This window comes from Psammomys obesus, unplaced genomic scaffold (genome assembly GCF_907164565.1).
Source record: "Psammomys obesus unplaced genomic scaffold, mPsaObe1.curated_primary_1811, whole genome shotgun sequence".
Lineage (NCBI taxonomy): Eukaryota > Metazoa > Chordata > Mammalia > Rodentia > Muridae > Psammomys > Psammomys obesus.
The window spans coordinates 1,954,949-1,966,955 of record NW_026596176.1 but is presented as its reverse complement, the minus strand read 5'-3'; the positions used below and the strand labels follow the sequence as shown (position 1 = coordinate 1,966,955).

At 46.8% G+C, this 12,007-nt stretch overlaps 1 protein-coding gene across 1 annotated transcript; it reads right to left on the bottom strand.

Annotated features, from left to right (window-relative positions):
- Positions 1-921: 921 nt before the first annotated feature.
- On the bottom strand, positions 922-8,839 carry LOC129667908 (cationic amino acid transporter 3-like). The gene is made up of 11 exons (XM_055595626.1): positions 8,467-8,839; positions 6,700-6,858; positions 5,683-5,860; positions 4,773-4,885; positions 4,396-4,618; positions 4,094-4,233; positions 3,893-3,995; positions 3,591-3,772; positions 3,280-3,446; positions 1,895-2,003; positions 922-1,739 (listed from the first exon to the last, which is right to left on the bottom strand). The coding sequence occupies exons 1-11, from the start codon at positions 8,837-8,839 to the stop codon at positions 1,618-1,620; spliced, it is 1,869 nt and encodes a 622-aa protein (XP_055451601.1). The 3' UTR covers positions 922-1,617.
- Positions 8,840-12,007: the final 3,168 nt, after the last annotated feature.

Genomic DNA, 12,007 nt, shown 5'->3' with positions numbered 1-12,007 from the left:
GGTCAAGAGGTGGAGCAGGCAACCAGTTGACAGGGAGTGAACATAGATGAAAACAGAATAAGAGGAAGTCAAGAGGACAGATAGACACACAGGAAGGAGGGACATTGAGGGTTTTGACACAGCTTGGAGCTTCCTTTTGGGAGGATGCTGGCTGAGGAGGAAGATCAGTGGGGTGCTTTCTCTACCTCACTGAGCTAGCAGGCTTTCACCCTAGCATCTGGCTCCCGAGTCTTTATTGGTAAAATTGAATTAAGATTTTGTTTAAACAGCACAGCTCAGTAATAAAGCAATTACATAGAGGTGCAAGGCTCTGGCTCAGACACCAATCACTGCAGGAAAAGGTGCAAATTTTCATAAAGCTAATAGTAAATTTTGTGTTTTAACCCAGACAGCCTCTACATGTTACTTTTGTTTATTTGTGTGTGTGTACCTGAGTTGCATGTACATGCACCACATGCTTGCAGAAGCCAGAAGGTGGGTTGGATCCCTTAGAACTAGAGTAACAGATTGTTGAACTGCCATGGGGATGCTGTGAATCAAACCCAGGTATTCTGCAGGAGTAGCAAGTTTAATGGCAGGGCCATCTCTCCAGCCCATTCAGGCTTTTGTTTTGCTTGTTTGATGTCTTACATTACTATGTATGCTGAGCTGGCCTCAAACTTGTGATCCTTCTACCAAAACTATGTTACAGGTATATGCCACCATACTCAGCCACCAATCTCTGGATCTTAGTAGAAATTGAGCATTAAAAGGTACATCTCACTAGGTACGGTGTCATGCATGCAGTCAGTACTCAAGAGGCTGAAACAGGAAGGTTGTCCGAGTTGGAGGCCAGCCTAGGCTACATATGTCCTCTGACGTCCACATGCATCCATGACAGGTGTGCCCACACACATGCACAGAAAAGCAAATTCATATTTGTTTATACCTAGTTTATTTCATTTAACATAATATACATCCTCCACAAATGAACAATATACTGTATATCTGAAAAATGCTAAGACTAACTGCTTTGACCTCCACACACACTGTGGTACATGTGTGCCCACAGACACACGCATCATAAATAATAAGTAACGTTCAGAAGATTTCAAGTTCAAGTCTGACCTGGGCCATACAAGACAGACCCTGTCCAAAGAAATAGGTGTAATAATCAGTTTGACGTAGCCGTTCTATGATACATAAGTAACACGTTGTTCACAGATACACAATTGTTACTGTCCGTTAAATAACTACAGGCACTAGGGATGTGGCTCCATGATAGAGCACCTGCCTAGCATATGCAAAACCAGAGGTCCTAGTTCAGCACAAAACTAAAAAAAAGTTAAGGAATTTGCTCAAAGATAAGAATGATTTATAAACAATACTTTATAAGTCCCATGCACAGCTCACAAGTGTTCAAACTTTTCTTTGAGCCGCCCAAAGTCACCTACACGACATGGAATTGTTCAGTGATGGAGCATTTGCCTCAGATGCACAAGTTCAATCCCCAGTACTGCCTCCTTGCCATTCCCAACACCAGCACACACACACAGAAAAAAAAAAAAAAGAAAGGGAAAGAAAGAATGAAAGAAAAACAGACACACATGGCATCCTGGAAGCATCAGTTTTCTGCAGTTAAGCTAATTCAACACTGGGAGTATATTCATGGATAGTCTGGGAGCTTGAGGCTGCTGACTGTTGGTCATTCTTCTCTTTGAAGCTGTGTCGGATTCCATATCCAAAGTAGATAGTAAATCCTAAAAGGGAACAGATAGACACAGTAAGGTAGAAATGGTCACTCCTCTATGGATGCCCATTGGGGATTCTCCACAAGCCCCCAGTTTCAAAGAAAGGTGATTAGAAGAGTTAGATCCCAGTTGCCCAAGGATCTGTTCCTCAGGAAGCTACTCACCAATCACCATCCAGATTCCAAAGCGAATCCAGGTCCCAGCAGTCATTTGCATCATCAGGTAGACATTCACAAAGATACTCAGCATAGGAAGAACAGGAAGTGCTGGAACCTGTGGGCACACCTGTTGAGTCCCTGTACCCCAGACACCTGAGCTCTCCCCTTGGGTAGAAGACCGGGCTGGTACCTGAGCTCTGCAGTCAGTGGCTGCTCATAGTGGAGACCCCATGGGATGTGCCAGAGGGCCAGGGACTGAGCACAGAAACACTGGGCTGGGGGTTGTAAGCAAATGTCTTTTTTGGTTAGTTTTCTGTTTTTTGCGACAAGGTCTCCTTGTGTAGCTCTGACTGTCCTGGAACTCGCTCTGTAGACCAGGCTAGCCTCAAACTCAGAGATCTACCTGCCTCTGCCTCCCAAGGGATTAAAGGCAGGTGCCACCACACCCAGCAGCAGATGTCTTATTTTTTGTGCCTAGGATCTCAAATATCTCAGGCTGACCTTGAACTCAATATATAGCTCATGATGACCCTGAACTTCTGATTCTCCAGCCCCTACCTCCCCAGTGCTGGGATTATAGGCATGCAGCACCATTTATGTGATGCTGGGATCAAACCCAAGGCTTCATGCATTTGAAACTATTGCTCCGCTTCAGCCACTGACTGACTACTTTCTGACCTCCCCCTGCCTTTTTCTCAGTACTAGGGATTGTACCCAGAGTTTCATGCATATTAAGCAAGTGCTGAATATGAGTTGTGATGGGAGGGGCACACTTTGGGGTGTTTCTTGTTTTTTGTTGTTGGGGTGGGTTTTTTTGTGGGTCTGTGTGAGTGAGTGTGTGTGTGTGTGTGTGTTTGGTTGGCTGATTGAGGCAGGGTCTCATGTAGCTAAGCCTGATTTCAAACTCACTATGTAAGCTGAGCGTACCTTTGAACTACTGAGATTTCTCCTTCTACCTCCCTAGTATTAAAAGTAGACACATGTACCCACATACCTGTGTTACTTTTATTTTGAAACAAAATTTCACTAAGTTACCCGAGTTAATCTAGAAGTAGCTACAGTTTTATGCTGGCCTTTAATGTGTGATCCTCCTGCCTCAGCCTCCTGAGTATCTAAGATTACACATGCACTCTGAAGCCTGGCTCTGCCTATTGGTATATCAGGAGGTGGTTGGTTGTAAAACAGGCCTGATACACTCTGTGTAGACCAAGCTGGCCTCAAACTCCTGCTTCTAGCTCCAGAGTTCTGGGGCCAAAGACAAGGGCCACCATGCCCATTGTTTTTATCAGTTTCACACCCCTTCCTTTCCTGGTAACATAAAGCATGCTTAGCCCTTAAGTCACATATAGTCACTCTCCTAGGGTGCCCTATCTGAGAAGTAAGTCACCTACCTTGAAGTGGAGAGGAGTGGCATTCTGAGGCTGTATCCAGATGACAATCAACACCCCAACAATGAGAAGCAACAGTAAAGTAGTCACAGCTATCAAAACCGGGTCTCCAGAAATTAGCTGCCCAGACCACTGGGCCAGGATCAGGCACAGGAGCATCAAGAGGAGGACTGAAAGCCAAATTGGGGAGAAGTGTATCAGACCCTGGGCTAGATTCCACCAAACCTATCTATACTGTGCCTTCTCCTCTGCTAGTGACATCCACCCCGTTCATCAGCTTCCAAATGTCCAAAGGGGAAAGTCCCAGTATTCACCAAGCAGGGAGGCACATCCATAGACAATGTGGCCAGATCTCAGAGTTGGGTTGGTGTCTGTGGGGACACAGAGGCTCCTCACAATCCCTGGAGTTCCTTCTGGAGAAACAGGCTCCATCTCAACAGTTCCACTCTCAGATTTCTCCTTCTTACAAGAGCTTGCGTTCTGGTCTGGTTGGTACCTAAATGAACAAGATAGCATGAGAACACTACCCCACACAAACAATAGGCAGCCAGGACGAGTACCTAGCCATCTTCACCATGGTCCCATAACTCTCAGCTAAGATGTGATGGAGTCTCACCTGAGGACCAGAACAGAGAAGGCCACCAAGGAGTAGGCGAGCAGGGTCCCTATGGATGAGAGGTCCACCAGATCGCTGAGCTCAACGAGGAAAGTCATGAATGCTAATGTGATAATAATAATAAAAATTGGTGTAAAAACTGTGAAGCATTAGCAAATAAACATAGCCAAGCTGGCAAAATTGGTAAGGCTGGCTGTCTACCTGCGATGATTCCACAAATGACGGTGGCTAAGACAGGGGTGTGTGTTCGAGGATGAACACTGGCAAGTATCCGGAACAGGAGTCCATCCTCTGCCATGGCATAGACCACCCGAGGCACAGGGAAAATGGCACCAAGGAGGCTATAAGAGAAGAGGAACATGAGTAGGAGACTCCAGAGATGACAATGGGCAGGCCCCGTTCCTTTAGCCATGTGAAACATTTCCCTTTCCTCTCTTCCTCCACTTCAAGGGCTGGAACAGCTGAGAATCCAGCAGCAAATGGGAGAAAGCTTTGATACCAACCTAGATGTAAGGGCACATAAGGTTCCCACGGCCACTGCATATCGGGCAGGGCCCCATCCAACATGGGTAAATGCCTTGGGCAAGGGGCTCTCAGTGTGAATCTGGTAGTAGGGCACCATGAGGGTGAGTCCCGAGGAAACACCAAAATACACCAGAAAGCAAATAAAGAGTGAGATCACGATGCCCAATGGGATGGAGCGCTGGGGATTGCGGGCCTCTTCCCCTGCAGGGACAGAACAGACTTAGAGTCAGAAGCGCGCGCGCACACACACACACACACACACACACACACACACACACACACACGCATGCTCTCCCCTCCGATGCTCCCAAAAGCAGGCTATCCCCTCCACCAGCACTATGTGTTTATACCACACCTGTAGTTGCAATACAGTCGAACCCAATGAAGGCGAAGAAGCATGTTGCTGCACCGCGGAGAATTCCATTCAAGCCGAAAGGCACAAATCCTCCAGAGCCCAGAGGTCCCAAACTGTGGCAAGAGAAGGAATGAGAAAAACATGGCAGGAACACAGGGAATAATGGGGTGTGCCTGTAATCCCAACACTCAGGAACTGGAGGCTGAAGGTTCACAGCCAACTCTGATTATACACCTCAGAGCCTGCCTGGGCTATATAGCAAGTCCTTGTCTCAAAACACAAAAGTAGTAATGATGCAGGACAAGGGATGGTAGGATATACCTCAGCTGGCAGAGTGCTTGCTTAGCATACACAGAAATCAAGATGTGGGCTTGATCCTGGCATTTATGATACCCTGAATAAGAATTCACAACCATGTTTAACTCAAATTACATTGGATCCAAGCCCCTCTTCTGGCTTTCACAGGCACCAGGCACACACAGATGCTTTTATTCCCAGCCTTTGGGAGGCTGAGGCTGGTGGATCTCTACAAGCTCAAGGGCAGCCTGCTCTACATAGGGAGATCCAGCTATGATCTACATAGTGAGACCCTTTTTTGGAAAAAAAAAAATGCTACAGCACAGTGGCGCTCGCTTTTAATCCTAGCACTCGGTAGGCAGAGGCAGGCGGAACTTGGAGGCTAGCCTTATCTACAGAGTGAGTTCCAAGACAAGAGAGAAAGAAAAATAAGTCTCGAAATAAAAAAATAAAACTTAAAACCACTGAAGAGAGTTAGATACAATGTCCACTGTACCCTTCTGTTGACACACGGTTCTGGGCTGCTATATGCCTCACTTGGACCCACTAGCCAGCCCCCTTCCTCTCCACACGTTCCTGGTTTGAGTTAACTGTGTCTGACAGGGCCCCTGACCTGTCAGTGCTGTTAACCTCTGACATGGCCAGGTTGTAGTCTTCCTCTGTGAGCTGCCAGTTGTGTAGCTTGCCATTAATGAAGCCAGAGATGGTGACAAAGCACAGCACCAAAAGATTCACTCCTGTGAAAACTTTGCTGAGCATGGCTGACTCTCGAACTCCCAGGGCCAGGACTCCTGCAGGAAGAGGGAATGAGGAGGCACTAAGATACCATAAGATGGCTGCTGTGGTGCACACCTGTAATATCAGCACACATGTGGCAGAGTTAAGAGCTTGACCAACCCAGATACACAAGAAGGAATGTGGATCAAAATCAAAATCTCAGGCTGGCGAGGTGGTTCATTGATTAAGAGTGCTGGCTGTTCTTCCAGAGGACCAGCATTCAGTTCCCAGAGCCCATACTTCACATGGTGTCTGTGAAGGAGGCATCAAAGCCTCCTTCACATGGCACCAGGCCGATATTTGAATGCACATACATACATGCAGGCAAAACGCATAGCATAATGTGGATAGATCTAATTTTCTCTTCAAATTTGGTCTTCATACAGAAGAAAGGCCTGGAAGGTGGCTTATCAGGTAAAACATAAAAATAAATAAAAATTTAAAAAAAAAAAAGGCTTGCCAAGAAGCCTGGCAATCCTGGCAGTCTGAGTTTTGTCTCCAGTCTCCAGGCCCTTACAAAGTGGAGAGCTTCCACAATTTGTCCTGTGACCTCCATACACATGTACCCACACACATACATGCAAAAAATAAAAAAGTAAATGTAATTGCAGAAGAAGCTAATTCTATATCAGTAGAAAGTTGGAGGGGGTACGGGGTTTCGTAGGCACCTGGCTTGTAACAGTGTGGAGGAGGTTACCTCAGACGTCCGGTGGTTGAGAGCTAGGTGTGCTGTTCCTCAGCACACCCACTGCCCCCCGTGTGGGAACGCCCCTGCCTTCCCGTGCCTTGGATTTCACATCTTCCACCAGCCACCATCCTCCCCCACACACAGCCCCTCCCTGGCATGTCTCACCAGTGAGGACCATCACCAGACCAAGCGCAAAGAAGTCTGGATACTTGGCCAAAACGGTGGGGAGGTGCATAGGGAAGGTCGTCTGCAGGGCGTGGGAGATGTGGCTCCCAATGAGGCCATCAAAAGCTGCGCTCCAAGCCCGGGCCACGCTGGCTGCGCCTGCAGAAGGAAGAGGAGCCTTCATCTACAAACAGAAAGTGAACCCTGAGAATACTGAAAGGGAGAGAGAAAAATACCTAATCTCAGTCACAGCTGTGGGGAGCAATGAAGGGGGGTGAAAAATAGACAAGATAAATAACCTCACAGGAGTTTCTTAGGATAGGCATTTAGCTCTGTGGCAGAGTACTTGCCTTATATACACAAAAAGGCCCCAGGTTTGAGCCCTGGCACTGTAAGAACAAACAAAATGGTGGCCTAGGAATTTTTCAACAATGTAGCAGCTGAACAAACTCCAAAATGATGACGAGCCTATAAACCTAATCTCCCTGAAATATACAAAGAATTCCCAGCCCAGCCTGCAGGCCTTTAATCATAGCACTCAGGAGAGACAGGTGCGTCTAGAGAGTGAGTTCCCAGAAAGCCAGGGCTACACAGAGAAACCCTGTCTTTGACATTACCAAAAAAGGAATTCCTGGCAGGCTAAGTGTAGTGACATATGCCTGTGAGCCCTTTGTTAGGTAGAGCAGGAAAATGAGTTCATGGTCATCCTCAATTAACAAAGAGTTCAAGACCAACCTGGCCTACCTACATAAAACCTTGACAAGAAAAAAAAAAAAAAAAAAAAAGAGCCAGGCACATCTTCCATCCTGGCATTCAGGAGGCAAAGACAGGGGAACTCTGTGAGCTCAAGGTCAGCTTGATCTACAGAGTGAGTTCTAGGTCAACCAGGGCTATGGAGTAAGACCTACCAAGGCTCAAAGCAGAAGTGGGGGGAGGGTCTGGAGGTAGCTGAGCAGTTATGAGTGCTGCTCTTTCAGAAGGCTGAGATTGGTTTCCAGTACACATACCAAGTGTAACTCAGGCTCCAGGGGCCCAGTGCCTCTGGCCTTTGCAGACACTATACACATACACATGATTAGATATAAAACAAACCAGGCAGGCGCCGTGGTGCACACCTGTAATCACAATACTCGGGAGGCAGGGGCAGGTGGATCTCTCTGACTTTGAGGCCAACCTGATCTACAAAGCAAGCCCAGGACACGACAGCCAAGGCTACACAGAGAAACCTTGTCTCAAAAAACAAAATTAAAAAAAAAAAAAAAGAAAAAAATACCTTAAAAACAGAAAAGAAAAGATGAGGGACCAGGCCAGGCCAGGCAGCACTTGCCTGTCGTCTAAGCACTTGAGAAGTAGGTGCGTGTATCAGGGATTTAAGGCTGTCTTCTATAAATAGCAAGTTCAAGGACAAGTGGGCTACATGAGATCCTGTACTCATACAGAAAGTCCTGTAAGGCATGGTGGGCCACACCCGTAATCCTAGTGCTGGGGAGGCCAAAGGGGGCGTTTCTCCGCAAAGTGGAGGGCAGCCTTATCTCCATAGTAAGAGTGTCTCAAACAAAAAGAAATCTGACCATTCAATGCAAATCTCATTTCTTCTAGGTTTAATCCCTTAAAGAAGCAGCAAAAGGGAAGAATGACTCCAGAGGTCCTCCACTGCCCAAGCCCTCAGCACCAAGACAGTGCTTATGAGTGAGGGTAAACATCCCTTGCCCATTCCACCCCACCCCACCTCAGCCCCACGTCCATTCTAAGTCCCCACCTCCTCACCAATGACATAGGAAAGTATGAGGTTCCAGCCAGTGATAAAGGCCACCAGCTGGCCCACTGTGACATAGCTGTAGAGGTACGCGGAACCCGAACACGGTACCCTGGCTCCAAACTCCGCATAACAGAGTCCAGACAGCACTGAAGCCAGAGCAGCAACTAAGAAGCAGATGATGATGGCTGGTCCGGCTTTCTCTCTGGCCACCTCCCCAGCCAGGACGTACACACCTGCTCCCAGGGTACTGCCCACACCCAAGAACACCAGGTCTAAAGTGGTCAGACATCGAGACAAGGGAGACTCAGACTGTTCACTTGCTCCGAGGGGCCGCCGGCGTACCAACTTCTGACAAAACCGATGGACATTCTGACATAACATCTTACGTGCCTGGTGGATCCAAATTCTGGAAGACAAGATGAGATATCAAGAATGAACACCTGACAGAGTGTGGTGGTTTATGCCTTTAATCCAAGCACTTGGGAAGCAGAGGCTAATGAATCTCTTAAGAGTTCAAGACCACCCTGGTCTACATAGTGAGTCCCAAGATAGACAAGGCTACCTAGTAATACCCTGTCTCAAGGAAAACCAAAGACGAGGTAAACATAAATTAAAATATAAATTAAAATTCCACCAATACTCTTCTTCAAAAACAATTCAACCTAGCCGGTTGTGGTAGCAGACGCCTGTAATCCCACCACGTGGGGAGGCAGAAACAGACAGATTTCTGTGAGTTTGAGGCCAGCTGGTCTACAAAGTGAGTCCAGGACAGCCAAGAGAAACCCTGCCTCAGAAACAAACAAGCAAAAAATTCCAACCTGCTTCCAGTCAAACCACAAAAAAATAGCTGTAACTTCCACATAGCTGTGTGTGTGTGCGCATGCACGCTATACCTGTCCCCCAGCCCCTCTAAGTATGCTCAGCCTGTTGAAATCAAGTCTGTGTGCCTCTGCCCTTCATTTTTCCATATACGGTTTTGTTCTCACGTCCTCACAAATGACTCACAACAACCAGTAACCCCAGGTCCAGGACTCCAGCACTCCTGACCTGCACAGGTACCTGCAGCAGCATGTGCACTGTGCAGCCACATGCACACAACTAGAGCTAAGCTCTTTAGAAAGGAATGAGCGTTTCCTAGCCACTGTGATACGGGTGAACCGTGAGCTCCATGTTCACAAGACAGGATTTCAGTCTGGGAGGTTGAGAGTGTTGGATTCCGACATGATGGTTCACACTTCTAATCTCATTGAAGGGAGCTGGAGGACCAGCGGTCTGTAACCAGTTTTAATTGCCTCAGGCCAGTTTTACAGGGGGCACTCAGCCAGCCACACAGCATCGCTGGCTGGGATTGCCAGAAGGCAGCCACAGCCCAGCCTTCTCGAAGCAGCTCTTACATTTTGCTCCCCCACCTTGTTAGGAAGGCCAAACTAGGTTCACATTCCCAAGTTTATAGAACCATCTCCTAACCCAGCCCCTTGAAACATTTTCCTAATGTCTGCTAACTAGTTAAACCTGCTGTTACTTTAACTGAAGTGTCTAAATTGTAAAAATATATTGCCTCAAAGCCCTCACTTACTACAGACAGATGACCCACTTCTTTGTTCCCTTATCACTTTGAGCTCCAGACCAAACGTCTAAGAGAATAAATTAAAGACCTTGGATTCCAGACCAAATGTCTTGAATAGTTAAAGGCCTTGCGACCAGGTGTCCTGGATCAGGCCCAACCTCCAACAGAAACGCCCTTGCTTAACCCATAATGTTAAAATGTGATTGGATGAAACAATGCCCCCTCACTTTGTAAGTTTTCACCCTTTAAATATGCAATACAGCTTCCTCTTGGGGACATGGTTCAGACATCAAACTGGTGGCCTCCCTGAGCTTAGAAAATAAAGCTTGCATTTTAAGCTGCTATTAGTTCCACTCAGAACCTAACAGGGCTAACCTACTCAACAGGCCTAAAATCTTAGCTTTGTGTCACTGAGGAATCCTTTCCAGGACCTTCTGCTAGCAGATACCAAAATCCACAGATGCTAGTCTCTCACAGAAAATGGCTGTTTGCGTGCAGCCAACCCACTTCTCATAGATTTTTGTTGTTGTTGTTGTTATTGCTCTTTTTTATAGTCCTCGGGACCAAACTGAGAATTTCACAAATGAAAAGCACACGCTCTTCTGTTGAGCAGCATCTCCAGCAGATCCATATATTATAAGATCTAAATGGGTTAGAGAGATTTCTCAGTGGTTAAGATCACCGGCTGCCCTTCCAGGACACAGGTTCAATCCCCAGCACCCATGTGGCAGCTCACAACTGTCTGTAAAAGTTCCAAGGGACCTGACACCTTCACACAGACATACATGCAGGCAAAACACCAACGCATGTAAAATAAAAATAAATTATTTTTAAGAGCCAGGCACGGTGGCGCATGCCTATAATCCCAGCACTCATGAGGTAGAGGCAGGCTGATCTCTGTGAGTTTGAGGCCAGCCTGGTCTCCAGAGCAAGTCCAGGACAGCCAGGGCTACACAGAGAAACCCTGTCTCAAAAAAGAAAAAAGAAAGAAAAATTATTTTTTTTAAAAAAAGAGCTCTGTAGATCTAAACTCAGCATTGTTAGCACATTCAGGAGGTGGCTAGGCAGGAAAATGCTTGCCTCACATGCCTAAGGGCTGGAAACACTTAAAACCCAGGTAAATGCTGGGCGGATTCGGCAGCCCACCTTTAATTCTAGTCTCCAAAAGAGACAGAGAATCCCCAAAGGAAGCTGGCTAGGAAGACAAGCCATACGGGCCTGCTCTGGGTTTGACTGAGAGAAGAGACTGTTTCTCAGTGAGTAAGGTGGAAGAGCAATGGAAGATGATTCTGGACCTCAACCTCCACATGCACACAGCCCATTTCTGTTCCCACTGTTATGTTATTATGCAGGCAATTCAACTGACCTGCCCTCAGGGGCCTTCAGGGGCCTAACAACGTCCTATGTCATCACCTGGCCAGGTGCTCATGAAAGAACCAGTCTGCCACTCCCACTCACTCTCTCTGCTTCAGTTTCTCTTCTCTTCCCTGAGTCAGGGGCCCCTCCCCATATCTCTCTCTCTCTGCCCTCATGGCTCTAATCCCCTTCCCTTCCCTCAAATAAATATTCTCATACCAGACATGTTGCATCACTGCTTATATAATATAACACCCACACATGTGCAAACATGCATACACCACACACACACACACACATACACACACACACGGGAAAAAGAAAATAAGTTTTTAGAACTGTCTATGCGAAAACACCTCAAACAGACTTGATTCAGACATAAACTATAAATGACCATGAACACAGATTTAAGTTACCCCAAAGCCTGCATTCCAGTGTTGAAGCAGTTTTGTTAAAGCTTTTATAGTCCTAGAACAAAGGAAGTTATAAGTCAAGTTGTTTTTCAGATACATCAATGCAGCTTCAAAGAGCAGTCTCAGCTACAGGCCTCAGATGCTATCTGATGACTCAGCCCTCTGGTTGGTGGAGAGTAGGGTTTTGCTAAGTTAATTCATTTCAAAAAGGCT